The following is a 25110-nucleotide window of genomic DNA, read 5'->3' on the forward strand; positions in this document are numbered from 1 at the left end:
CCATTTGTTCTCTCATGTTGCTGTGTGTTTATGTAGGAGTCACAGATCAGTCAGGTATTGTATGGTCCACATTTGCTGTGTGCTCCTTCAAATTCCCCCCTGCTTTAGTTCCTCATTTATGGAGTATTCTTATGCATTTGGGAAGTTAGACAGTTGAAATGGACAAAAAATTAATTTATCAGTCTGTATTAAATTTCCTCCCCATGAACTTGGCTTTGAACAAGTCTTGAAAATGATTGTAATTAATTTTGTTCTGGGTGAGCCTCATTAGTGCTCTAGCCACTGATGCAGCCATATTATAAATTAATTTCTTCTCCATTTTAACTCTCTAAGTTCACACATGCATATAAATGCACCAACAGAGACCCCCGATCCTGGTTCTGACCCTTGAACCCCCCTCCCAATCCCATCAGTTCCTCCGTCCTGGTAACAATGTCTGTCTCAGGGTTGGTAGTGGTTGCAGTGGGTCTGTTTTGGCTTTTTAACCAGTGTGCTTCTTGTTTTGGGGTTCTGACTCGTGTGTCCCTGATTTCTGCTAGAGCAAAAAACAAGACAATTGTAGCCTTAGCTATTGTTTGTCATAGATTATGTGTGTGTTCTTTTGAATAATATAAAAGTGAGATACATTACAACTAAAACCCAGTCCTGCTATAATTCCATGTGCTCAAACATTTTAGAACATGTACACTTGTTGGCAGACTTTTGAACCCCTTGGTAGATAAACAACATTTAACTCTTGTATTCCATTTACGGACCATAACTTAGCTATTCACTGACTTGAAATCTGTATTTCTTAAGTCATTGCATTAGCCGAACTGTGTACATCTGGATCATTTGAAATGGTTGTGGTCAATGTAGGTTGCAGAGTAACATTGGATTTTTCATAGATAAAGTTGTATGAAAATAAGATTTCATTGATTAAACTTTGAGGAAATTAGAAGATTGGCCAAGGTTCTCACCACACACAAAACTATTACATTGTTTGTGATTAGGGGCATTGGTTTGAATTTGGTGACCGTCTGGAAGCTCATGCATCATTGAAAGATAAATCATCAGCATCGCAATTTGAGAATTGTTAATCATTTTTTGACGGTGTCTTCTGCTTCATTAATTATAGGACCAGGGCAGAGTTGGAACATGAAGCACTTATTGATGGTAACCTTGCAACGGAGGCCAACTTAATTATTCTTGATACTTTGGAGATCATTGTACAGGTACAAGACTTTCTACATTTACCCATACAAAATGCAAACATGCATGAGCACAGTCATGAATGCTGATATTGTTGTTGTCACGTAGTCTAACACTTTCAGCACACATAAACCAAGACGTGCTCTTGTAACAACTGCATATGTGTCCCTCCTCCTCCAGACAGTATCAGTGACAGAATCCAAGGAGAGTATCTTGGGCGGTGTGCTGAAGGTGCTGCTCCACAGCATGGCCTGCAACCAGAGCGCCCTCTACCTCCAGCACTGTTTTGCCACACAGAGGGCACTTGTGTCTAAGGTTAGACTACTGGGCTGTTATGCAGGGCTTCATTTCATTTCATCGTTTATCCAGTTTCTTACAGAACTTCGTAATGACTTCTCTCTGCTTGTTTAGTTTCCTGAGCTGCTGTTCGAGGAGGAGACAGAGCAGTGTGCTGACCTGTGTTTGCGGCTACTGAGGAGCTGCAGCAGCAGCATCAGTACCATCAGGGCCCACGCCAGCGCTTCCCTCTACCTCCTCATGAGGCAAAACTTTGAGATCGGCAACGTGAGTACAACTGCAAAACCAAATGTTTACAACCTAAAATGTTGTGCCGCTATGGTGTTTCAGTGGTGAAGATTAAAAGTACCAGTGTCTCTAACCTCACATGTCTCCAGAAATGACCTCTAATTGAATCTCACACGTTAAGAAGCTTGTGAAGCCGTGTGCTTTGCAAGCACTTCTTACTCAGAGAACAGATTGTTCGGAATGATCTGTTTACATTAAAAAGCACTTACTGTTGGTTGGCCAGTTCTCAGCTATTGTCTTGTATAGGTTCATTACTATTTTTCTTTCACTTTACGCCACCCAATTTAGTACAAAACCAAACACTGTAATCAGCCATCCAATTTAGACGCAATTACTTGTGCATGCATCATTTCCTTTGTTCTAATACAGTCAGACTTTTCACACACAGACCTTTTGAAAATAGGTTATAAGGGAGAAGGGATGTCTGCTCTGCACAGTGCTTCTTTTGCAGTCTATATCTCTCACGCGTAAGTCAGTAGCCTTGACAAAATACCGTTGGTGGTTGGTCTTTCAGAACTTTGCAAGAGTGAAGATGCAGGTGACCATGTCTCTTTCCTCGCTGGTGGGAACATCTCAGAATTTTAATGAGGAGTTCTTGCGTCGTTCTCTAAAGACCATCCTTACATACGCAGAGGAGGACCTGGAGCTGAGGGAGACCACATTCCCAGACCAGGTACTGCTTTATCCATTGAGTTGTTTGTTGAACATCTATCAACATTATGAGAAGCTGACAACTTATTACTAGTGGTTGATTTATTTGCTGATTTTAGTTATTTTTATCTCTGTACTCCTATACACCTTGTTCTCTGTAAGATAAATTATTGGGGAAGCACCCATGTAACTCACGGTTTCCGTTCTTTTTTTTCCAGGTCCAGGACCTTGTGTTTAACCTGCACATGATTCTCTCTGACACAGTGAAGATGAAGGAGCACCAGGAAGATCCTGAGATGCTGATAGATCTCATGTACAGGTACAGAATACATTTGCACTCAAGCTTGTGATTACTAACTTATTTCTGCACTACGATCATCATTATCTTGTTATTCATGTGCCTTAATGCATGTAGCATGTCTGTGTCTCTGCATCCAGGATTGCGAAAGGTTACCAGACCTCTCCAGACTTGCGACTGACGTGGCTCCAGAACATGGCCGGAAAACACTCAGAGAGGAATAACCACGCTGAGGCTGCTCAGTGTCTGGTGCACAGCGCTGCTCTGGTTGCAGAATACTTGAGCATGCTGGAGGACCGCAAGTATCTGCCTGTGGGCTGTGTCACATTCCAGGTAAGGACAGTTCTAGTAATAATGTTTGTACCATATGCCTCTCCTCTGACGTAATCTATGTCTTGGTCGATATGCCTGCTATCGTCTGTGCTTAAATTTTTTTTTGTATTTGTGCGTGTGTGTGTTTGTGTGCACGTGCGCCAGAACATTTCCTCCAATGTGCTGGAGGAATCTGCAGTCTCTGATGATGTGGTGTCACCGGATGAGGAGGGCATTTGCTCAGGCAAATACTTTACTGAGATCGGTCTCGTGGGACTCCTGGAGCAGGCTGCTGCCTCTTTCTCCATGGTAAGATGTAGATAAAGAATAGAATAGTTCATTAGATGGATGCTGATAAGGATTTCCTAGATTAATTCTTTTCAAATCTGCTCATCCAGAGTTCAGTATAGAAATAGTAATGAACAGTATAAAAGCAGGAAGTCAGATTTTCATGTAACTTGTTCAGCTAGTCAAAATCTATATATTTAGGCCAAAGTATTGGTATTTTTGGGCAACTTATTGTACTGTGCTGACATTTATCTCGCTCTCCCCTCCAGGCCGGCATGTATGAGGCAGTAAACGAAGTGTACAAGGTACTGATCCCTATTCATGAAGCCAACAGGGATGCAAAGAAGCTGGCCACCATTCATGGTAAACTACAGGAGGCCTTTGGGAAAATTGTTCACCAGGTAAATGCGCACACATGGTGTAGTTCTCCTCTTCCACACAAGACTCTTATAGCTTGAGATGCAAAGTTGCTGCTGGATTTTTTTCAAGAACCAAATGAGAAATTTTTTATTTTTTATTTTTTTATCTTGGTGTGACCCACATTTGATATTTTATTTCCACTGTCAGTCTCCTTCTATAAAAAGATCACATTTAGGTTACATAAGTCACAAATGAGTTTTTTCCCGCTTTGTTCTTGTGTAAATCCAGTAAGAGCCATGTAGTGAAAAGGATAGGATAACTGGATAGCATGTTCCAAGATTTTCACTCAATATAAAAATGTCAAAATGTCACTGACACATTCACATGAATGTTTTGCAGAGCTGCACCTTTATCAGACACATTGCTTCGCCACATTCATGAGGCAGTGTAGAGGGGTTGAATTCCTTGCAGCAGGGATTTACATTAAAAAAATGAGACAAGAACAAGGTCAAGTTACACAAAGTGTTCAAGGAGAAAAGATTCTCATCTGCAGTGCCTCACAATACTTTGCATTCATCACGGTCTTGAAAGAAGTAACATGGTAATGTCACCAAACAGGAAATATCCTGGATATGTAACGACATTGCCCTCACACCAGCTTTCACATAGACACAGCTCTGCATGGTTTTATTATTTGTCATTTTAATTCCAGTGTATTTATATATTTATTTGTATTTTGTCTGAAACCTTGCATGCTTTATTATGGTTTTGAAGTACAAAACAAAGGATGCATGAGGTGTGTGAAAAGACTCCAGTTGGGTTTGTTTTATCTGAAAGGCCAGTTGTGTGACTCATAAAGACGATGTCCAGTTACAGTGTGGGCTGGGTTACAGTCGCCTGGTGTGCAGACCAACAGCTCTCAACAACAACAAACAAACAGATGTTGATTCATTCGATGAAGATAACATCCAATGTTTCTTTTGTACCTTTGATATCTTGAGGTCAATTGCTCTGTTCTCCAGTTCGACAGCTAGTAACCTGGATTTATTTCATTAAAGAGTCCATTCTCCTTGCTGTAACATTGTGTGTGTGTGTGTGTGTGTGTGTGTGTGGTGGCACACTGTGTGTGTGTGTGTGTGTGTGTGTGTGTGTGTGTGGGGGGGGGTGTGTGTGTGTGTGTGTGTGTGTGTGTGTGTGGTGGGGTGTGTGTGTGTTGTCGTTCACATGTCCTGTATTCTCTTTGTCACACAGAGTACTGGCTGGGAGGTAGGTGGCTTAACGGTTCCTGCTTGGCCCTGCTCACGTTGTTTATCTTCTTTTTTTTTTGTATTTTTACTTTTATTTACTTTCATCTTTTTATTTGCTATTCGTGGGCATTCTGTCTTTGCTTTGTTACATACATCCAATCCATTAACACCTGCAGACAATGTCAACTGTCTGCCCCCCACTGGGGATACCTGCTGTACGTGCAGCAACACCCTCACCGTTTTCCTCTCTCCTCCTTCCTCTTACTGAGAAAGAGGAGCTTGTTTTTTTAATGTGACAGTGTTGGCAGGCTGTGCATGGGAGCCACAGTGTGTGACACTAATGACAAAAGTCTCAGTGAATGCATCACCTGCACAATCCGCACTTTTCCCATCCTCATCTTCTGTCTGTTTGCTGGTGTGTCAGTCAGAACACACTCATTGACTGGCACCGCCCGCTGTCACACTTCATCTCATCTCATCCTCAACCACAGGGCTCGATTTCAGTGCACTGTTCCTACGTGAAGGGTATCTGTTAGCCTCCCTGCTCTAGCCATGGGTCATTCTGTCCACACACAATTAAACAAGCCTTTTAAATCACAAGGTGTTGTAAACTTTCATTGGGTCGAAGCTAGAACCAAATTCCTGAGGAAGTGGCTTTTTTTCCAAGAGGGTTGATCTCACAGTAATCTCAGGATTACTTGATTTATCCCTTTTGATTTTGATTAGTTCATATTCTTGCCCTTTCTTTTAATAGTTCAAACTAAATCGACCCCTGATTTTTTTTTTTTCATCCATTCTGTTCTTTATTAACCCCTGAGTTTCATGTTTTGTTGCATGAATTGGACAAAGCACTCCTTGTTCCTTTTGGAATTGCACTGAGTGCATGGTGTGTTTCTGAAGGTTGTGGATCTTTATTTTCTCACTCTGTCTTTCTGTTTTCTTGGTAACTGTCTGCCTTTGCATGGTCTGGATCCTCCATAATGAGTTGATGTTCTTTCTCAAAATCAATGGAGATATTTTTGCTGTTGTGTGTTAGTGTTGTGTTTTAAATTCTCTGGAGGAACCCAATCCTGATTAAAATTTGTTCTGTTTTCTCCTTTTTGATTTCCCTGGTTGCCGACCCTTCCTTCCCACTTTACTTAATTGTGTCTTGTGGTAAGTTCCTTAGTTTTCAGGGCTTCTTAAATTACTGCTTAAATTTCTTTTTAATTAGCACTTGAAGTGATTGATTTTTTTTTTAGATTTGCCCTAAACCAAGAGGGTTTATCTAATTATCTTTTACAAGAAGTTGGATGCCAGTCGCTTCAAATTTCCTCAGCTTCCCCATTTCTCATGCCATACACACACATACAGACTTGTTTACACACACCTGTGTCATACCTGCTGTACCCTCCTGACTTTAAGTATGTACTTTATTGTGGCACTCCCTTCTGGATGTCCTTTCCAAAGATAGGTCTGTGCAGAACAAAAATGTGAGTCTCTGTATTTGCTGGCTGGTTTCCCGTCTTTGAACTTAAGTACTTCCTAAGATATGACGGGGTGGTTGAGTTTAGGCATCAGTTTGAAGGTTTGGTCATTTTTGTTCTGCAAAGACACAGTGTTTCTTTTGTTCATCTTTCTCTGTTCATTGCTCGTGGCTGATGGATGCCATCTTAAGGCCTTTAGCAGCCCTCTCTCTGGCTTTCATCTTTGAGCTTGGCCAAGTTTTTGTAAAACAGACAACAGACAATATGTACATACAAGCTGGGTAAAAAGAAGATGTCAGAGTTAAAGCTGAGTTCAGTTTATTGAATAATATTCCCATTCAGATGTATTTACTATACTTATTTATATCATGCAAATACTCTGCTGGCTGGTGAAGGAGGCTGTTGTTTCCTGTTGATCTTTGGTTCTTTTTGCCTGATATTCGGAGGTGAAACACTGCACTGCCTGTCCTCTGTGAACTCCTCTACAGTTGAAGAGGTGAAACAGCTGTAGAACAAGCTTGTAAAAGGTGGAACTTTTACTGTGGATGAAAAGATGTTACGCCTGGCTCTTGCTGTGGGACTATTGACTAATGTATGGATGACAATCTGGATGTTGCTGTTTTCTATCGGATACTGGCCTCCATAGACGTCTACAGATTCACCTGTACAGATTGCAACGCAGCGAGCAGAATTTGCAAAATGTTCATGTATTAAATCAAACTGCTGTGACTAAGGTCTGATCTATAGTAGTGATATTTGCAGGTTGCCTTGCAGATTCTGAATCTCTCTGTCGCACCTTTAGCTCTCATTCTCTTCTGCCATTCATTTGTCTGAATGTACTACAACTCTTTCTCCCTTCCTTTACTGCAGTGTACTTTACAGACAGGGAGCTGAAGTCTGTTATGATTTGGATGGATTTCAGTCAGTTAGAACTCATATATAAAGTCATGTAGTTGTAAATCATCACAGGGCTCCACTGTTAGTTACAGTATGCTACAAAACTTTGTAAGAGTTTATGGTTTTCACTGTCTCTCTGACGGGAATCTGATTTGGGCGGTGACTTTTGACACCTCTTCGTTTTTCAATTTCAGCTGTTTCTTAAAGTCTTGATCAAACTAAACATGTACTTACATTAATTAAATTCCTTTAATTCCAGCACTGACATTTATTTTCCTCTGCTCGCAGGACGGGAAGAGGATGTTTGGTACATACTTCAGAGTTGGATTTTACGGTTCAAAATTTGGCGATTTAGACGAGCAAGAGTTTGTCTACAAAGAGCCCGCCATCACGAAGCTAGCAGAAATCTCTCACAGGCTGGAGGTAAACACCAAAAAATTACATCATAGAATAACATGTTAGGTGGTGAAAATCCAAACAGTTATTTATGAGTTACATGAGATGTTCCTCTGATTTTTCCCGAGACCTAAATAAATGTTTTGATGTCACATTTCTAATCCAAACGCTTAAATTTAACAACCATTGGCTTTCCACAGAACTATGTAGGTCAGGTACTACTCAGTTGCAATGTTGTTTTACCACTTAGATATGTGCTGTTAGTCTTCTAAAACTTCATGAGGCCCTGTGCTGCATTTCTTCTCAGGGTTTCTATGGGGAACGATTCGGAGAGGACCAGGTAGAAGTCATTAAAGATTCCAACCCGGTGGACAAGTGCAAGTTGGACCCAAATAAGGTCGGTGTGGGGCAGTGTCTCCATATTGTTGGATAAACAGCCGCTGGTGGTGATTTTGGTCGAGCTGTTGGTCCGAATATCCAACAGAACAGTAGAAACTAAGCCGTCTCTCTTCCTGCAGGCATTCATCCAGATCACATATGTGGAGCCGTACTTTGACACATACGAGATGAAGGACCGCATCACCTACTTTGACAAGAACTACAACTTGCGACGTTTCGTGTACTGTACCCCTTTCACCCTGGATGGGCGGGCACATGGGGACCTGCATGAACAGTTCAAACGCAAGACCATCCTCACAACCTCCCACGCCTTCCCTTACATCAAGACACGGATCAACATCATTCACAAAGAGGAGGTAAGTGAATGTTTCAACTGATTAATGGAAATACTGGTTTTTATTTTGTTTTTTACTTTTAACGCAAAACAACATAACTTGTCTGTGTAAGGAGGTATTCTGGAGGTTAGGAGGTTATAAACCTGTTGTGCACATTCAGTCTGATCACTAGAACCACTTGTGTTTCTGTCCTTTTCAAGATTATTTCCACACCCATCGAGGTGGCAATAGAGGACATGCAAAAGAAGACTCAGGAGTTGGCCTTTGCCACCCACCAGGACCCTGCTGATGCCAAGATGCTGCAGATGGTCCTACAGGGATCAGTTGGTACAACAGTCAACCAGGTAAAGTTTCAAGATGTCAGGTACATCTGACAATAGATATAGTTCTCAGTTCCAAAAGCATTATTGCAAAGGCCAAATACTCAGTATTTGCATATTCATTATCAGAAGCTGTATATGGATAATCAAATTCTCTGTTTTCCTCAGGGTCCCTTGGAGGTGGCTCAGGTGTTCCTCTCAGAAATCCCCAGTGACCCAAAACTGTACAGGCACCACAATAAGCTACGGCTCTGCTTCAAAGACTTCACCAAGAGGTATGAACTGTGGATGATTAATCATATACCTGTTAACAGCACTTTGGAAATTTGTCCGAGGGACAGTAGATTTAAAGGACCAGTGTGTAGTATTCAGGGGGATCTATTGACAGAAATGGACTATAATATTCATTATTATGTTTTTATTAGTGTATAATCACTTGAAACTAAGAATCGTTGTGTTCTTGTAAGCTAAGAATGGGCCTTTCACATCTACATAGGGAGGGGGTCCTCTTCCATGGAGCCCACCATGTTTCTACAGTAACCCAGAACAGAGGAACAAAACACTGGCTTTAGAGAGGGCCTGTCATGTTTTTATGTGACCTGAAGGCAACCGGAGGTTCTCCTACACGCTTGGGAGGGGAGGGGGTATTCATTTGGTTGCAATGTGCAACCTCACCACTAGATGCCACTAAAATTAACACACTGCTCCTTTAATCTGAAAGACAAGTTTTAATTGAAAACTAAACTATCTCACAACGATGTGATCTGAATCTTGATATTCTGAGGAAAATGACCTTGTGATTAATAGAAAAGGATATTTAGACTATCACTGTTATGTTAAAAAGTCAAAAAGCTGCTGCCGATGTTAGGACGTTCCATGGGTTTATGTTGACTTGTGTGCAAAAGAGAGCACTTGCTTATTCTAATGGTGATTCAACGGTTGGCTGTAAAAATGGAAAGCAAAGCAAAGATTCTCCATCTAGCGAGTCTTTTTGGCACCTAAATGTCACCACTATCAAAACAGACAAAGTGTTGTACAGAATCTGCATGGCAGTATTTAATTGATTTCTCTGCCAAAGGTGTGAAGACGCCCTGCGTAAGAACAAGAGCCTGATTGGTCCAGACCAGAAAGAGTACCAGAGAGAGCTGGAGAGGAATTACCACCGGCTGAAGGAGGCGCTGCAGCCCCTCATCAACAGAAAGATCCCCCAGCTTTACAAACCGGTACTGCAGGTCAACTCACACAGGTAGGACTAAACAGGGACACTGTCTCTGTGTGTGAGAGAGAATGAGCGAGTGTGGATGTATATGCTTATACAACATGTTTTGCATGTTAAATTAAATTGGTCTTTGTTTTTGCTTCTGAAAAATCATGCAGCAAACGGACAGCTTGACAAGGTAGTTTGGGTCTTTGTGATTACATGTTTCCAGTCTGTTTTGTGTTGTGTGTTTGTTTCATTTGCACAGTTTCCACATTTCATTGAATTTCTAGAATAGCAGGGCTGTTAGATCTGTGTTCCAGAAAATAAAAATGAATCAGGGGACGTTTATATCATTACAGTCCATTTAATCAGGTAATAACTTCAAGCCACACAGTAGAAGAGATGAAGCCACGTACCCTAACAAATCAAGAAATAATAGCAGTGTACAGCTTAATTATGGAAAGTTATGTAAAAACTTTGTGGGAACTATGCATTTGTAAATCATAAATGTCATTACATATAAGAATAATACAGATGCTAACTTTTTAACCTTTGGATATAAAACCACTACTGAATTTCCTGCTGATGTTCAAAGCATCAAAACCTTATCATCCTCCCAAGTTAGATTTTGTTGAAATGGCAGTCAACAAACAAGCCTAAAAAAATGCAAAAATTATAAAGCTGCAAATCCAGTTAATGCTCCAGATTACTTTCAGCATTCCAAACATCAGATTTGTGCCTCAAAGAGTTGAAAATCAGATGTTTTTGACAGTGTAAATAAAATTCCTGTTATGTCTTATTTTTCTATCTCCAGAGATTCCTTCAGCAGAATGAGTCTTCGCAAGCTTGACATTTAAAGATGAAGAGAATACACACACACACACACACACACACACACACACACACACACACACACACACACACACACACACACACACACCAGAAATTGCAATATTAATTTATTCTCAAGTGTAAATAGGAGTGTCTCTTGAAAGTTGGTCAGTGTTTCTAAGACGGAGCTAAAAGAAGGCTAAAAGTGTTGCAGCTTGGTACGTCATTCCAGTGTCTTAATTTGTTTACAGACAAACTGTTACACAATCAGAGAGACGAGCAAGTGGATCTTAAAGATTAAAGGGATACCTTGGCATTTAGAATTTTCTCTGCTGGCCATTTGTTACAGTAGGGAACAAGTGTTTACATTTGTCCCTATGCTACCTTAAAAAAAGATAATAATGAGAGCCTTCACTCTTAAAACAAAGACTGCTGGCTGAAAGCTAACAAACCACAGAATATGAAGAATGCTCTGAGATCCCTTTATTGGTAAATAAGTGCCAAAAACCCTTTTTTCCGCCAAATGTTGACAAGTGACTGCAGAAAAGGTACGATTTAAAAGTCAAGGTGTCTTTTTAATTATGTACGATGTGTCAAAAAATCTGTATTCAATTTCATGTGTGCACTTTTTTATTACGGTGTAGCAATGCATTTTACAACTTGAAAGTTTATGTAATTCAAAACGAGAGGGAGGGAAAAAAATGAAAACATGCAAAAAATTGTACCATTATTTATCATGATGCTTTATCATTTTTAGTTGAAGCGACAATGTTTTAAAGTTAGGTACTTTAAACATCCTTGTATAATTTTATGTAGTTTTGTTTTGTTTATTTTAAATATTTTACTAAATAAATATTTTAATGTTCAATTTGTGTATACTGATCATTTTCTTTCTCCTTTTATTGTGTTATTTTTGTTTATGTAGGATTAAAGTTATGTTGGGAGCAAATCAGGACAACAAAAAAGTAGACCGTGAATAAGAGAAAGTAGTGGTTGGCAGCAATGAAAAGGATCGCCAGAGAGGACGTGAAGGTAAAAACTTTATTGCTTACAGTACCAACCTGCCAACGTTAATATAATTACAGCTGGAATGAGGTACAGTTTAAAGGACACACTTATCAAGGCTGGTTTCATTAAACCAAGTCTGCAAGAATTTTGTTAAATACCAAAACTTGCCTTGAAAACCTTTCCCCACTTATAAAGGATTTAATACCGAAATAACTGAATATGGCTTACACTCATGACAAATGAGAACTGAGTCAATCCCTGAATCAATGACTGGACCTCTAGACACTTTGCTGAGCCTAAAGTGAACAATGTCACCTTTACTGAATATTTCAAACTATATAGATGTGATACCTTAAGACCATATTTTTTCAAAAGCAAAGCGACGGAATATTCTTAGCGACAAACCATTAGTTAGCACAAAACAAATTCAACTTTAACATTATGATCCACTTTAATGTCATCTGAGCACTCACAGGGACAGATTCTGAAGCACACATCAAGCTGGTGTGAGCAAAAATATGGATCATAGTTCATAATTTTCTCTAGCTTGTTTTAGTAGATTCTAAACTGTGAGAAGATCCTCATCTTTTTGGCTGTCGTGTCTCAAAAAGACAGAGAAAAAGACAAATTTGTTTGACCACACCTGGAACAAGTCTGAAATTCAGTAGAAGTCAAAGCAAATTAGTTTGCGATGCTCTCAGCTATAGCTCACGTGACCAATACAAACTGCTAATACTGCACATATCCAGCTATGCAGATTGCAAGCAAAATAATTTATACTGATCAGATGTGTCTTGCAAAGATTGTGATTTGTTTGCTTTCAAACTTTATAGAACTTAGAAATCTGCCCGTGTGCACCTGTTTGATTACTGCTCAACTGTTTTGTGCTTGTTTAATTGTTTTGTCTTAAACTTGCACTGTATGTAAAACTAGAGCTGCAACGCTTAGTTGATCAACAGAAAATTAATTATTTTGAGTCATTTTGAAGAGAAACCATTCCAAACTTTTCTGGTTTCTTTAGTCGTCTATGATAGTAGTAAAGGAGATTTTTCACCATTTCATAAATTAATAACGACTAATAGATTTCTTAAGAAACCCTCCTCACAGCATAAAACTAAAGTACAGCTCAAGTAATAGACTGAATTTAAATAACATCCAGATTTGCATGATCAAAATGTGAATTGTTAGTTACACAATAAATTAGATATGAAAGAGGAATGAGTCTTTCATAACCCTGTTAAAATGGATCTTATAGAAACCTGATAGCTTACTGAAGAAATAGCAATTTCTAAGTTTTATTCAAACTGAATTGGCACCTTGAAAAAGCTTAGTGAGAAACTCCACCCTGCACAATATTAATATTGAATATTAGCAGTACCAATAAAATATGTAAAAGCTTTGTGTATACTGTGTATTTAACATTCTAGTATGTTCTATGTAAATATCTGCTGTTATTGTAACTTGTAAAGTCAAACGCTGTGGGCTTCACCAGCATAGATCCAAAAATGTGTTCATAATAAAGAACAAGATATCAGTGCAGAGAAATAACTTTCAAAGAGGTTGGTATAAGAAGTGGGTAAAGGCTTTTCTTAGAAAGTAGAGAAAATATTGTAAGGAAAAATTCTGCAGCACGTTCTGCATTACCTCAGTGTGTGAAGTGAGAGGATTTGTGTGTTTTTATTTGGCTTTTATGGTTGAGTAATTAGTCCAAATACACAGAACTGACAGTCTCCTATAAATCCAATTGAATATAACATAGAAAAACTTTAAGCTAGAAAAAAAGACATTTTCCAGCATTTTATATTTGGAAATGTTTGTTTAAAAGTGCTTTTCCATTTTTTTTTAAAAAGAAACTGTACAAACTCGGTGACTGAGAAAACAAAAAAAGGAGGACAAGGTACAGACAATGACAGTATCAAAGCCAGTGTCAAGAAAATCATAGTACAGACAACAAAAAGACCCTGTACAAAAAAAAAAGTCTCAAAAAGTTTAGTCATCTCTGGCACGTAGAAAATTATATCTCCTTTTGTCTAGGTGTTTTTAAAATATGACTTTAAACTCAAACTGGAGTCCATAAGAAGGAGTAAACAGTCTCTGCCCCAGATGGATTCTGGGCTGAGAAGTAACTTCAGTTCAGGTTCTAAATATGGCAGCCACAGTATTTTTGGCACTGTTTGTAGTATTGCAAAATACAACTCTTTTTTCTGAGCGCTCACCTGCCAAAAAGCCTGACTGGCACAACCCCCTGAGTCAACTGCAGTGTGTTCATGTTAGCATCCAGGTTCGGGCATCCTTCTGTAGAACAGCAGGTAAGGTGTCGATGAGGAGCATGTCTCAGGAGAGCAGGCTCGCAGGAAATCCTCCTCCTCAAACAAACGCACCTCGGAGTCATCAAACAGCAGCCATTTGCCTTCATATTCTAGGAGGTTGTTCAAAGCCTGCTGCTCTGTGGCCCCTACCCCACCACAGGAAGTCACTGATGCCTCCTCTCCTGCCTCAGGCTCCTTTTTAAGTCCAGCTTCAGGATTTTGGCTCAGACTGTTGACAGTTTTTCTCCGTTTAGATCCCTCTGTTGCTCCTTTATCGGTGTGTTTGCTGCTGCTGTTCCCCAGCTCATAACTCGACAAACTCCTCTGGCCCCCCAAGAGTCCAACCCCACCCTCAGACAGCTTTTTGCCTCCCGTTTTGCTGCTAGCCAAACTTGCAGCTCTCTGTCCTCTTGCATTCAGGCTGAAAGACACTTCTCCATCATCATAGTCCAGCACTTCATCTTTCACCTGTGCTGCCTCTTTGCTTTCCTTCTCCTCTTCCTCCTCCTTTTCTGTGTCTTTTCTGTCCTGCAGCCAGAGCTTCACATCTTTCAGGTCAGACATGCGGACGTAGGCGGTGTAGTGGCCGCTGCTGATGGTGATGCCACTGTGCATGACTACAGCAAACAGCTGATAGTGTTGGCCTTTAGCGGACGAGGGACGGGTGCACCACTCCTCCAAAGACAAGGTCAAAGGAGTCTGCAAAGGAGTGTTCACTTTAGAGAGGCCTGCATAGGGGTCCAGTCTAGGAGGAAAAGAAACAGGGAGATGAGTTAATGGCATTATAAATACAATAGGGATGAATACCACAACTGAGCAGTTATGTTCTATGAATGTGTAATAAAAAGCTTTAAGTTAACGGTACAAGAAAATGATTTATGCAGTGCTTCAGTGATGCATGTTTGATTACAATTTTGTTGCCAATGTGAGCAAACAAACCCATCAATCTGTGGTTACTTGTGCACACAAATAATGTAACTAGTCTGATAGCCAGAGGCACAGACTTAATATCTGTGTGGAAACAAAATAGAATTCCTTTTTTATTAAAGCAAGCATCTGTATATTTATCTGAAAATATTTCTTAATAATGATAAGCCTTTTGTATTCTCCAACGAAATGGGGGTACTGGGAGTAGGTAATTAGCTACTTAACTGTGAAGTTAGGGAATTAAGATGGGTCTATACTCAGTCATCGCCAGGAATTAACTGATGAACAGAACTGAGGCTACAGTTTGACAAAAACATATCAAAAAAACCCTTAGCACAAGGTCCACTTACTGTATGTTAGACCTGGAGGGAGGAAAACATTTCCTCATCATTTTGTCTTTTTTTTTTTTTTTTTTAAACTTTCAACCTCAATGACGTTGCAGGATTTTGGAAGAAAAAAAAAAAAAACCTGACTGAAATGAATTAAAATCTAAACAGTAAAAAGGTACACGTGTTGGCAGTTAATCAACTCACTCTAAACTGTTGGCGGAGAAGCGCTTCAGATGAATGGTGATCACTTCAGGAGTTTTGTCAAACAGCAGACTTCTCTCAGCCTCTGTATAGTGATGACAGGTCTCACAGAAGTACTTGTCCTCTCCAACAATGCGCTCCACTGAAGCAAACTGGCCAATAGCCCATTTCAGAGTCTTCAGCTCTGGTTTTGGGTCTGGTGAGACTGGAGAGAGAGTAAATCAGTAATCAAGATGAAGGGTTTACGCATTCATGATGTGACATTTTTCTATCAAGGCAAGGTTTTTTTTTCTGGATATTCAAGACAAGATTGCCTCCAAATTTTATTTTGCCAAGGGTGATCATATAAATAAAAACTTGAAAAAAATAAAGTGAGCTGGATTTGTATGTTTGGATTGTGCAGTTTTTTTAATGGTTACCTACACAACCCAAAACATTGGCTACAATGCATGCTTAAAGGTTTTCAATGCATCACGGCATCTAGTTGTTGTAGAAATCCTCACCCTCTGAGAGATCGTCTGGGCTGCTGGGTTGGTCATCGAGCACTGGGACACTGATGTCCTGGAAGTCCTCTCTCCTCTCTGTGAAGCTCTCGCACTCCAGACAACGAGTTCTTAGAACCAGCCGACCCTGGAACAAGTGCTCCATCAGGTCCAGGCCATCTGAATGCAACAGAAACACAAAGACTTAGTGATGCATCATATTTCATGGCTGTAGTCACAAGGTGATACTGTGTGACTGACCAGGGCAGAGGTTAAACTCAGCATCTTTCCTGTCTTCTTTCCCTATTACTCTTTTCCATTTCAGTGACTTGAAAGTAATTTTTTAAGTTGAATAACCCAGTAAGAAAGACTCACACCAAAATAATTTAAAAGACCATTTTACAACGTAACAGATAATAACAACACAGAACAGCTTTAGTTTGCTAATCACTTTTCCACACCTTGTTCTTAAGGGTTTCATTTACAGACTATGAAAACTAATTTATTCATGACTGGAAATGAAATGGCAAAGCTCTAAAATGATAGTAAAGTACAACCTCTTAATACCTAATTTTTTAATCAATTATTAACCTGTCACTTTATGATCCAGAGTTTTATCAGTTTAACTATCGAGTCCTCAATTTCCTCCAGCTGAAAAAATAGACCATTTGTATTCATTTATATTAAAGGAAGCAATTTCTTTCTCTTCTAAAAGAACTGTCCCTGTAATAACAGTAATCATCTCATACCTAGATGTTTCATTGCCTTCTTGTCTTCAGCCGTGTTCTGTGGTGATTTCTCATCACTGCTCTTCTCATTCGGACTTTGTTCATCACTCTGTCCATTCTCCTGCTCTGGCTTGTTTTGGTTCTTCACAGTCATGGAGCTGATCTTCCCCACGCTGCGGAACTTGGAGAAAATACTCGGCTGTTTCCCAGAAGGCCTCAACCAGCCCAGCTTGGCTCTTTTCTTCCTTTTCCCATCTGTCTCCTTAGATGTCTTCTCACCGTCGCTCCCTTCTTCCTCCTCCCCATTTAGCTTCTTCATCCCCTCTTCCCCTGCCTTATCTTCTCCATCTTTATCCTGGGTGCTGTCCATTGTGATGTCACTGGAAGACTTCCTTTTGGAGCGAGTGAAGGGTTTATTTCTGCCAATGTTGTCTTCCTCCACAACAGATTTCTTTGACTTGACAGATTTTGGCTTCTTCTTGGCGTTTCCCACCTCAGTGTCACTCTTTCTCTTGCCGCTGACTTGGCCTTCTTCTTCTGTGGGACTTTTGGATTCTGTTACAGAGTTGCAGGAACCCGAATGGACACCATTCTCTATTTTGACCTCTGCCACATCATCCTCCCTCTCCGGCTCCTGCTCCTTCCTGATGGTGTCACAGGCCTCCTGGATATATCCCAGGATGCACTGCAGCACCTCCTGGGCATCATGCTGAAGATAGCCTTCATACATGGGGTTCAGTTGCCTGCAACACACGAGAGATAACACAATTAGTTGATTGATTAAAAAAAAATTACTAGCCTCTTTGACAGATGACCACAGATTTCATTTAGAATTTACAATAAATACACTTACCAATTTATAAAAACAATGGCTTAATACTCTTAATTATGAAACTTAAACACACATCTGGGTGCTCCTTCCGAAGTTGTTACTGGTAATAAATATAAATTAAAAAAAAAACATCTAACTTGAATTTAAGTTATGAAATTTTCTTTTTTTTTTTTTTTAATTGAAAGTTTAGTCCCAAATCACAACTAATCAACGTAGGCAGAAATAAACTACCATGATGATGATTGGAACTCTCATTTCTGTACAGTTCCTTATACAAAACAAGCATGTCGTTACCTGAGTGTGTGTAGTATTTTACGAGGCGGTGTGGCGAGCTCTCCTTCGCTGAAGCTGTCGGGGTTGAGTAGGAAGCTGGACTGCAGCTGCTCCACTGATGTTATCAGACTGTTGAAGCTTCCAAGGAGCTCAATGTGAGCGGGCACAGACTCAGCTACAGCCCCTGACTGCCGAGTGTGGTTGCAGAGATAAAACAATTAAACAAAATGGCTTCTTATCTGTTACATTACAATCAGCTTAGAGGGTCTGCACATGGTAACAGGAAAACTTGCATTTGATTACACTACATTGTATAGTAGCCCTAAAATTACATATGCAAAGCTTATTTTTAATTGGTGAAGTTTGTGGTCCTTCCTGAGGCCAGTCTTTGCCAATGTAATTTTTTTTTAAATAAAAATGTAATTTGAAGTGCACCAACCTCGTCGCTTTTATCAGTTTCTTCCTTTGGTTTGTCTTTTCTTTTAGACAGGTTGTACAGTTTCTTGATGCCTCCTCTGAGTCCTGGACAGTAGTACAGAACCTGCAGGAGCAACCAGGTATAAACAAGATTCGTCATGATATTTTCACCTTGACTTCTCTACAAGGATCCGTACAGATAACGCAAAAGGTGTCACTTCATTTTTTTTTTGGCTAAAATCACATTCAAAAACATATTATAATAACATTACTGCCGACAACGGTTCAGTACTTGTTGTGTGATCCTGCTGACAAACAAACCCACCAACCAACAAACACACAGGTGAAAACATAACTTCCTTGGCAAATCTCCTGCTTTTATACTGCATAAGGGATTTCCATATTGTCTAACCAGTGGCCTAAAGGAAGAGTTGTTCTTATGCATATTGTATGTTCCTTCCTCTACAAGGGAAACGTGTTTCTTGTTCCAAACAAAAGATGAAATATGACCCCACAGCTACAGAAACCCTATTTAAACAGGTGCTGCTGAGGAGATCATACAAGTTCTTGAATGTGTGATAAAAAACCTCCAGTGCCTGTCTTGTCTTCCTCTTTACATCCAATCACTGCCACAACAGATAAACTACAATGAGACAATAAAATCTGAACACACAGTCACGAGCACACTGAATGCTGTGGAGCAGCCACTTATATCCAGGTTTTAGCTGTTCTTCATCAGCCAAAGACACTGATTTGTCCACTCTGCCAAACACTTCAGTGTTTCTGTCTGCAGTGCCAACTCTCAGTAATATTCTTAGTGACAAGGAGAGTCATTTTATCTCCTACACAAATTATTTGCTTTATATCGTTTACACAAGATGAGGCCTGTATCACACAGTGAAAAAACAAAGCTAAAGCCACGATGAAGGTCAGTGACAAGTGAATCACAACTGACTGATAGACAAGTAACTTATAATAATTATGTTTTGATCCTGGTTGCTGGTTACTGTGAAAGCATCATCCTTCATACACACAAATGCAGTCTACAATATTTAATATACATGTATCTATACACATGTACAGCTATGTCTCTGGTAATGACCCACCTGTAAGATACTGTTCAAATAGCAGGTGTTGCCCAGGTTGTTGAGCCCCACAAATGGCACCAAGTTCTCTCTCCTCTCACATGGTAGGAGAAGACCAGGTGAGGCTGGACATGGAGAAGGACCAGGGACCACCTGATCGCAGCTGCTAAACAGTGAAGAAGAAAACAGTTTCAAATTAAACAACATTAGCTACTGGTTACTCGTTTTTTATTCTTGTCATTTCATTAGGGGCTAAGGAATATGGTTGCAATCACTATTCACTGTTTATTACATGCAACCAATGTCTTTACAAGGGATTTTGAGGGGGTTTCAGACATTCCTTGCATATAAGGATTAATCTAGGCTTCTCAACCATGTCTGACTTATGACCCCATTTTTAGTTCCCCAGTAAATAGAGTTGTCAACTTTTCATATAAATGAGAAGGACATACGTTCACAGACATTTTGTTTTCAAGAGCATGGAGACAGTGATTCAAGTGAAATAAGGATGAATTTCAGGGGTGCAACTAACAACTGTTAGATCTGGCAGTTATTCAATATATCAATTAGTTGTTTAAGCTGTTAAGTATTAGAAAATGGTGGAAATTTTACACAATGATTCCCCAGAGCCCAAGGTGATTTCTTCAAATTGATTTTTGTATATGACAAATAGTCTAAAACACAAAGACAATCATCATTTCAACATAAAAACTGGAAAAAGTGTCGAATCCTCAGACTGAAGTTGAAAGCACAAAATGTTTTGTATTTTCATTTCAAATTAGACACAATCGATTAATTATTCTTAAAATAGTTGCTGGAATTTTTCTTCCAATCGACCAATAATTTCAGCTCCAATACATTACAAAGCAAATATCAAAATAAAAGGTATCCCTGTCTACATATCTATTGTGCACTCACAAAGGCTGTGAAGTTAGCACAATAGTACCACTCAACTATAACTATATATATAATAAAGCAGTGTTGTGAACTTTGTATATCCCCAAATACATCACACATTGACAGTACTGGCCCACCTTGCCTCAGGCTCCACTGGTTCAGCTGTTTTAGCTTCATCTGCCTGGGGTTCAGAGAAATCCAAAGCCCGTTTGGTTTCTTTCTTCTGGAAGAACTTCAGAGACAGTTTACTCTTCTTGATGGGGCTCCCCAGCGCCGCCACAACATTTTCACCCTGCAGACCTGGCATCTTTATATACTGGTAGCTTGCGGGCGATTTTTTCTACTGAGATGCAACACCGCCCCTCACTGGCAAGAAAAGAAAACACAGACTTTAATTTCAGAGGGCGCCATCAGAGTTCATCGAGACCGAAAGTAACTACGCAGTTAAGTTAACGCTTCGCAGTAATGTTACTACAACCAAACAAACTACACTAAATTAATGTAGACACTTCTGGTTGACAAAGTCCGACCCAGTTACCGACTGAACAACGCATTACATAACATGTTAGCTCAACCGGCTATCGCTAACTTATTAGTGCCTCTCTTGTTTTCATTGCCCCCTCAACACTTGAAACCAGAAGAGTTTATCATTGGCAACCGTTACCGTTTTAGCGTTAGGAAGCAGTTACGACGCAGGAAATAGTGCACAATAAACCGGTGTTGTTGAGCGCTTTCAACACAACACAGCGACAAAACTGGGTCAAAACGGTGCGGTGAGGGGAAAACAGGAACCACGCCGTTTCTAACAGTTCACTTTGAGAAGAAAAATCTAATCTCAAACCCCCTACAGTGTCCAGATCTTTTTTTTTTAATCTTACCTGAATGAGTCATCCCAGATTGAAGTTTGATATATTTCACGGAATATCCAGTTTTAGAACCACTTACAGACTATTTGACAATCAGGACGGTGCAGCAGAAGTTGGCGCTTTTTCCTGCTGGAAGACCCACTGGCTGCTACACCGCCGGTGAAACACCGGCACGACATCAAAACATCCTGCCAAAACGTCCGATTAACGGTCACCCCCGACACGAAATGTATTTCAGACGTATAGGTAAAACTTATAAAGGTAAGTAGACCTCTGTAAAATTATAAAACCAGAGATACTTATATATCCTGATCTCAGGCTTAGATTAAGACACCTATTTAATTTAGGCCCCTCTGTCCACTTTCAGAAGCCATTTTTGTAGTCCTTTGTCAAGTTAATTTAGATAGATAGATTAGAGTTCTTTCAAATTAAAAGTGAAGCTGTAGTTGGTTGAAAGCGATTCATACACAATATCTAATTAGGGTTAATGGAGAGTCAAATTAAGCAGCAACCGGAAAAAGAAAAGTTCAAGTTAAGAGAAGAGAAGAATAATTAGATACAGAGCTCAGATGACATCCACCGGATCGTATTGCTCAATTTATGAGGGTTCATCCATTTAAAAGATCATTACATTGTCATTTTGTTATTTTGTCAGTGTAAACACGTTTTAGCTTCTAACCAGTTCTAGTTTAAAACGGTTTAAGCTAGTTTTAAGATAGAACTGGTTCTAATCAGTTCTAGTTTAAAACGGTGATTACATTAGCAAAATAACAAAATAAAAATATAATGATCTTTTAAATGGATGAAAATAAAAATATTTATTATATACTACTGTACTTTAGTACAATTTTGAGGTAGTAAGCCTACTTTACTTAAGTATTTACATTTTCTCCCACTTCATAAGTCTACTCCACCAGGAGAAAAGTTGTATTTTCTAATCCACAACATTTCTTTTTATCTTTTTTTTAACTTTCCAGACTCCTATGAATAAATATAATCATATCAACAAATAAGGATGTATTATATGAGACAAAAATTTTATTTATTCTTAGGGAAACATTCACTCATTCAACTATCCAGCTGTACAAAAGTAATTAAAATTTTTGCACATTTACCAGCTGTAGCATTTAAGTGATATACACACAATGCAACAACAATTATACTCCAATGATATTATAAACAGTATATCATTGGGCCATTAAGTATATTTTGATTCTAATACGTTTGTTCTTTTGCTCAAGAAAATTTTTGAAATAAGACATAGTATATTTTTTATTCAACGGAAAGATCCGAATGTTTCTTCCACCACTGATAGCCTATAGCCTACTCTATTGTTGGTCTTATCAAGGCTTTTATTCTTCCAAACGGAAGTATCATGATATTTCGTCTGACTCCGTAATTCAACCTTTTAAAAAATAGATTTTAGGATATTTTTCATTAATGAGAAGCGTGTGGCGTCATTTACTCTTCAATATATTTTAGGAAGACATTTCCAATGCATAAATTCTCGAAAACAAAACAGTTCGTCATCGTAGGCGGTTGAAAACGGTTGTTACACGCAGTGTCCACGTTTAACCGACAGGGGGTGACATTGCCCATAGAAATGGAGGTTGAACTGTCCAGCAGTATCATTCCTACCTTCACTGGAGCATCTCTTCATCTGACAGTCAGCAGAGGCTTTCCTTCCAGGATTTTAACGGTAAGATACCATTTACTATTTTTCCAGCCTAAGTAGATGAACCCAGATCTGCTTGAATTGCTCGCAGCGATAGCAGCCTATTTAATCTGTTTTTTCGGCTTATGTGTATCAGTTGCACTGTGTTTGTTTTAATAAGGCTACAGAGTGTTAATGTTGGCGTGCGTTTTTACGATATGGGGAGGATTGCTGCACCTGAATGCAGTACAGAAAGAAGAAATGACAGGTGTGTCGTTTCCTCTTTGCATACAGCTAGTACAAGCATTTGTCAATACGATGGTATGCAGGACGGTCCGCTGCTGCTGCTGCGGAGCGCCTGCTTGGTCAGCAGCAAAGACGTAGCCTGCTATCGATGGGCATGAGCTACAGTGCCTCAGCCTCCAGAATCCACTCAGGTTATCTGGCTTGGTGATCAAGTGATGTTGCAGTAAGGATGTTGTTACGTTAGTCGATGGGAGTAGTTTGGAGGTACAGGACCTGCCAGGCACTGCATGCCACCACCATCACTGTCCTCTGTCTTAAAGCCTCAGAATATGTTATCTCTTCAATCTTCTGCTCTGTGGTGGCTTCAGCAGTACATTTCTTCACTAAATGAGTGTACCAAAACATCATGGACCCAACTACCTCATTTAGAATTAATTTCAAACCTCACATGTGGTGTTTTATCATTTGTTAATGAGAAAGATTTCATTACAGATGTCATACTGTAACCAGCAGGTGATTTATCCAGATTTTACAAAGGAGGGGGGAGCTGGTTTGGAGGTGTTATGCCTTTCTCACATCCGATTTAAAATCCAACCAGGAGATGCAATATAAAGCGGGATTACTTCCCTCATCACCTCCTGATAACATCATTTTCTCAAGGGAAGTCAAGCAATCTGTACAAGGCAGAGCCTGCCACCCATGTCTGAAGATATACTATACTACTGAAATCAAAACACGGCCTTGTTTTTGATTGGCTATTACATTACTCATTGGGTGCACCAGGGTTGTCAGACACTGAACGAGGTCACTGGACAGATCTGAGCAATGAAAATGTACTTTGCTTTGAAATGTATTCCTACACTTGCAGGAGACTTTAACATTTTGAGAATACATGAATCTGCCAAAAAAAAAAGAAAAAAAAAAAAAGAGGAAAAACATCCACTTTGTTGAATTTTGACAAACTGCCCCAACTGTGAATGCAAACATGTTAGAGATGTTGCCACCTACTGGCAGATCCTGCAGGAATTTAACCCCTAACCTATAGTAGTAATGAGAATCATTCTCTATGCACTGAGTAGTAGAATTGGCCTGTATCAAGGCAGGCTTTGTCCCAGGAGGCACGAAGCTCTCACGGCCAGAGCATTAGAGGTGGGTGATGTGGCGGCTCAAAGCCCTGGCCCATGACATGAACCAGCCCCCACCCAACTTTTCTCCCAGGAGGGGAACTGTGGAGGGAAAATGAAGGCATGTTGAGCGACAGGCAATGATGCACTCCAAGAATGAGAAGCATGTCCTGAAGTCTACTACAGTTTACCTCTCAACAACAAACCCCTCTGTACACACATGCATGCACTGCTTTTTTCTTTGCATCTAATTTTTGCAGGCCTGTGAGGTAAAAACTTAAAATAATATCAGGCAGTGTCTGTATGTGACCCCTCATCACAGGCTTTGGCCTCAGTGTGGAGATTTGAAGGATATTTAAAGGCCTGAAAAGGAAAAAGCAGAAGTGGAGCAGTCATGTTTCAATCATTTTGTGATCCCCCAGATTTATCTTGGGACCTGTTGGGAGCACTGGATTTATCAACAGTCTTTTCCGGCTCTACAACTTAACAGCAGTTCACTGTGAACACTAACTTCAACTCATTAGAGGTTGTTTTTGCCACGAAGACTGTCTTTGCCTTTGCTCTTCCATCAGCTGGTTTATTTATTTTCACTGAAACCCTGGCAGCCATGTCTCACAGGCACTGTTCAGAGGAGGGTAGTTTTGTGTGTGTGTGTGTGTGTGTGTGAGTGAAAGAGAGTTAATGAGTTCCTTTATTAGTGTATGCATGTGTGCATAACCCCGCATGCATATGTGCATATATCAGATCAGATCATATCTCAGGCCGCACATATGATCTTTCCCTCCCTCTCCTTCTCTCTCTCTCTCTGCATACTTTAAAGCATCTGAGCGACTTCCATTTGATGCATGCTGAGGAGGTGGGTGTATCCAGCCCATCCGCTCTGATGTTAGGAAACAGTAACTCTTCCATCCTACTCAGTCTGCTCTGTGCTCTCCCTGCTCTCCTGTTTCAGCCA

The 25110-nt window shown here is 39.9% G+C and overlaps 2 protein-coding genes across 4 annotated transcripts in view; one reads left to right on the plus strand and one right to left on the minus strand.

The window, feature by feature from the left end:
- dock7 (dedicator of cytokinesis 7) overlaps positions 1-10842 on the plus strand; it is a 45781-nt gene extending 34939 nt beyond the window's left edge. Inside the window, exons 35-50 of one of the 2 annotated variants that reach the window (XM_022767315.1) lie at positions 1118-1214; positions 1372-1506; positions 1603-1755; positions 2291-2449; positions 2646-2746; positions 2866-3058; positions 3203-3346; positions 3595-3726; positions 4937-4951; positions 7593-7718; positions 7999-8088; positions 8210-8446; positions 8626-8769; positions 8914-9020; positions 9824-9991; positions 10761-10842. In XM_022767315.1, coding sequence (XP_022623036.1) covers positions 1118-1214; positions 1372-1506; positions 1603-1755; positions 2291-2449; positions 2646-2746; positions 2866-3058; positions 3203-3346; positions 3595-3726; positions 4937-4951; positions 7593-7718; positions 7999-8088; positions 8210-8446; positions 8626-8769; positions 8914-9020; positions 9824-9991; positions 10761-10803 — 2044 coding nt within the window. In that variant the 3' untranslated portion in view covers positions 10804-10842. Of the gene's footprint in view, positions 1-1117; positions 1215-1371; positions 1507-1602; positions 1756-2290; positions 2450-2645; positions 2747-2865; positions 3059-3202; positions 3347-3594; positions 3727-4936; positions 4952-7583; positions 7719-7998; positions 8089-8209; positions 8447-8625; positions 8770-8913; positions 9021-9823; positions 9992-10760 lie in introns of both variants that reach the window. The other variant, XM_022767394.1, reaches the window with a different exon arrangement.
- Positions 10843-12320: 1478 nt separating this feature from the next.
- usp1 (ubiquitin specific peptidase 1) lies at positions 12321-21332 on the minus strand. 2 transcript variants are annotated; one of them, XM_022767699.1, is made up of 9 exons: positions 21144-21332; positions 20403-20631; positions 19390-19531; positions 18306-18407; positions 17888-18054; positions 16783-17504; positions 16055-16213; positions 15555-15756; positions 12321-14839 (listed from the first exon to the last, which is right to left on the minus strand). In XM_022767699.1, the coding sequence occupies exons 2-9, from the start codon at positions 20570-20572 to the stop codon at positions 14056-14058; spliced, it is 2448 nt and encodes an 815-aa protein (XP_022623420.1). In that variant the 5' UTR covers positions 20573-20631; positions 21144-21332; the 3' UTR covers positions 12321-14055. The 2 variants fall into 2 exon arrangements, with proteins under 2 accessions (XP_022623420.1, XP_022623342.1); XM_022767621.1 differs by having other exon boundaries at positions 19390-19534.
- Between the last annotated feature and the right edge of the window lie 3778 nt (positions 21333-25110).

This window comes from Seriola dumerili, unplaced genomic scaffold (assembly GCF_002260705.1).
Source record: "Seriola dumerili isolate Sdu_G_001 unplaced genomic scaffold, Sdu_1.0 BDQW01000002.1, whole genome shotgun sequence".
Classification (NCBI taxonomy): domain Eukaryota; kingdom Metazoa; phylum Chordata; class Actinopteri; order Carangiformes; family Carangidae; genus Seriola; species Seriola dumerili.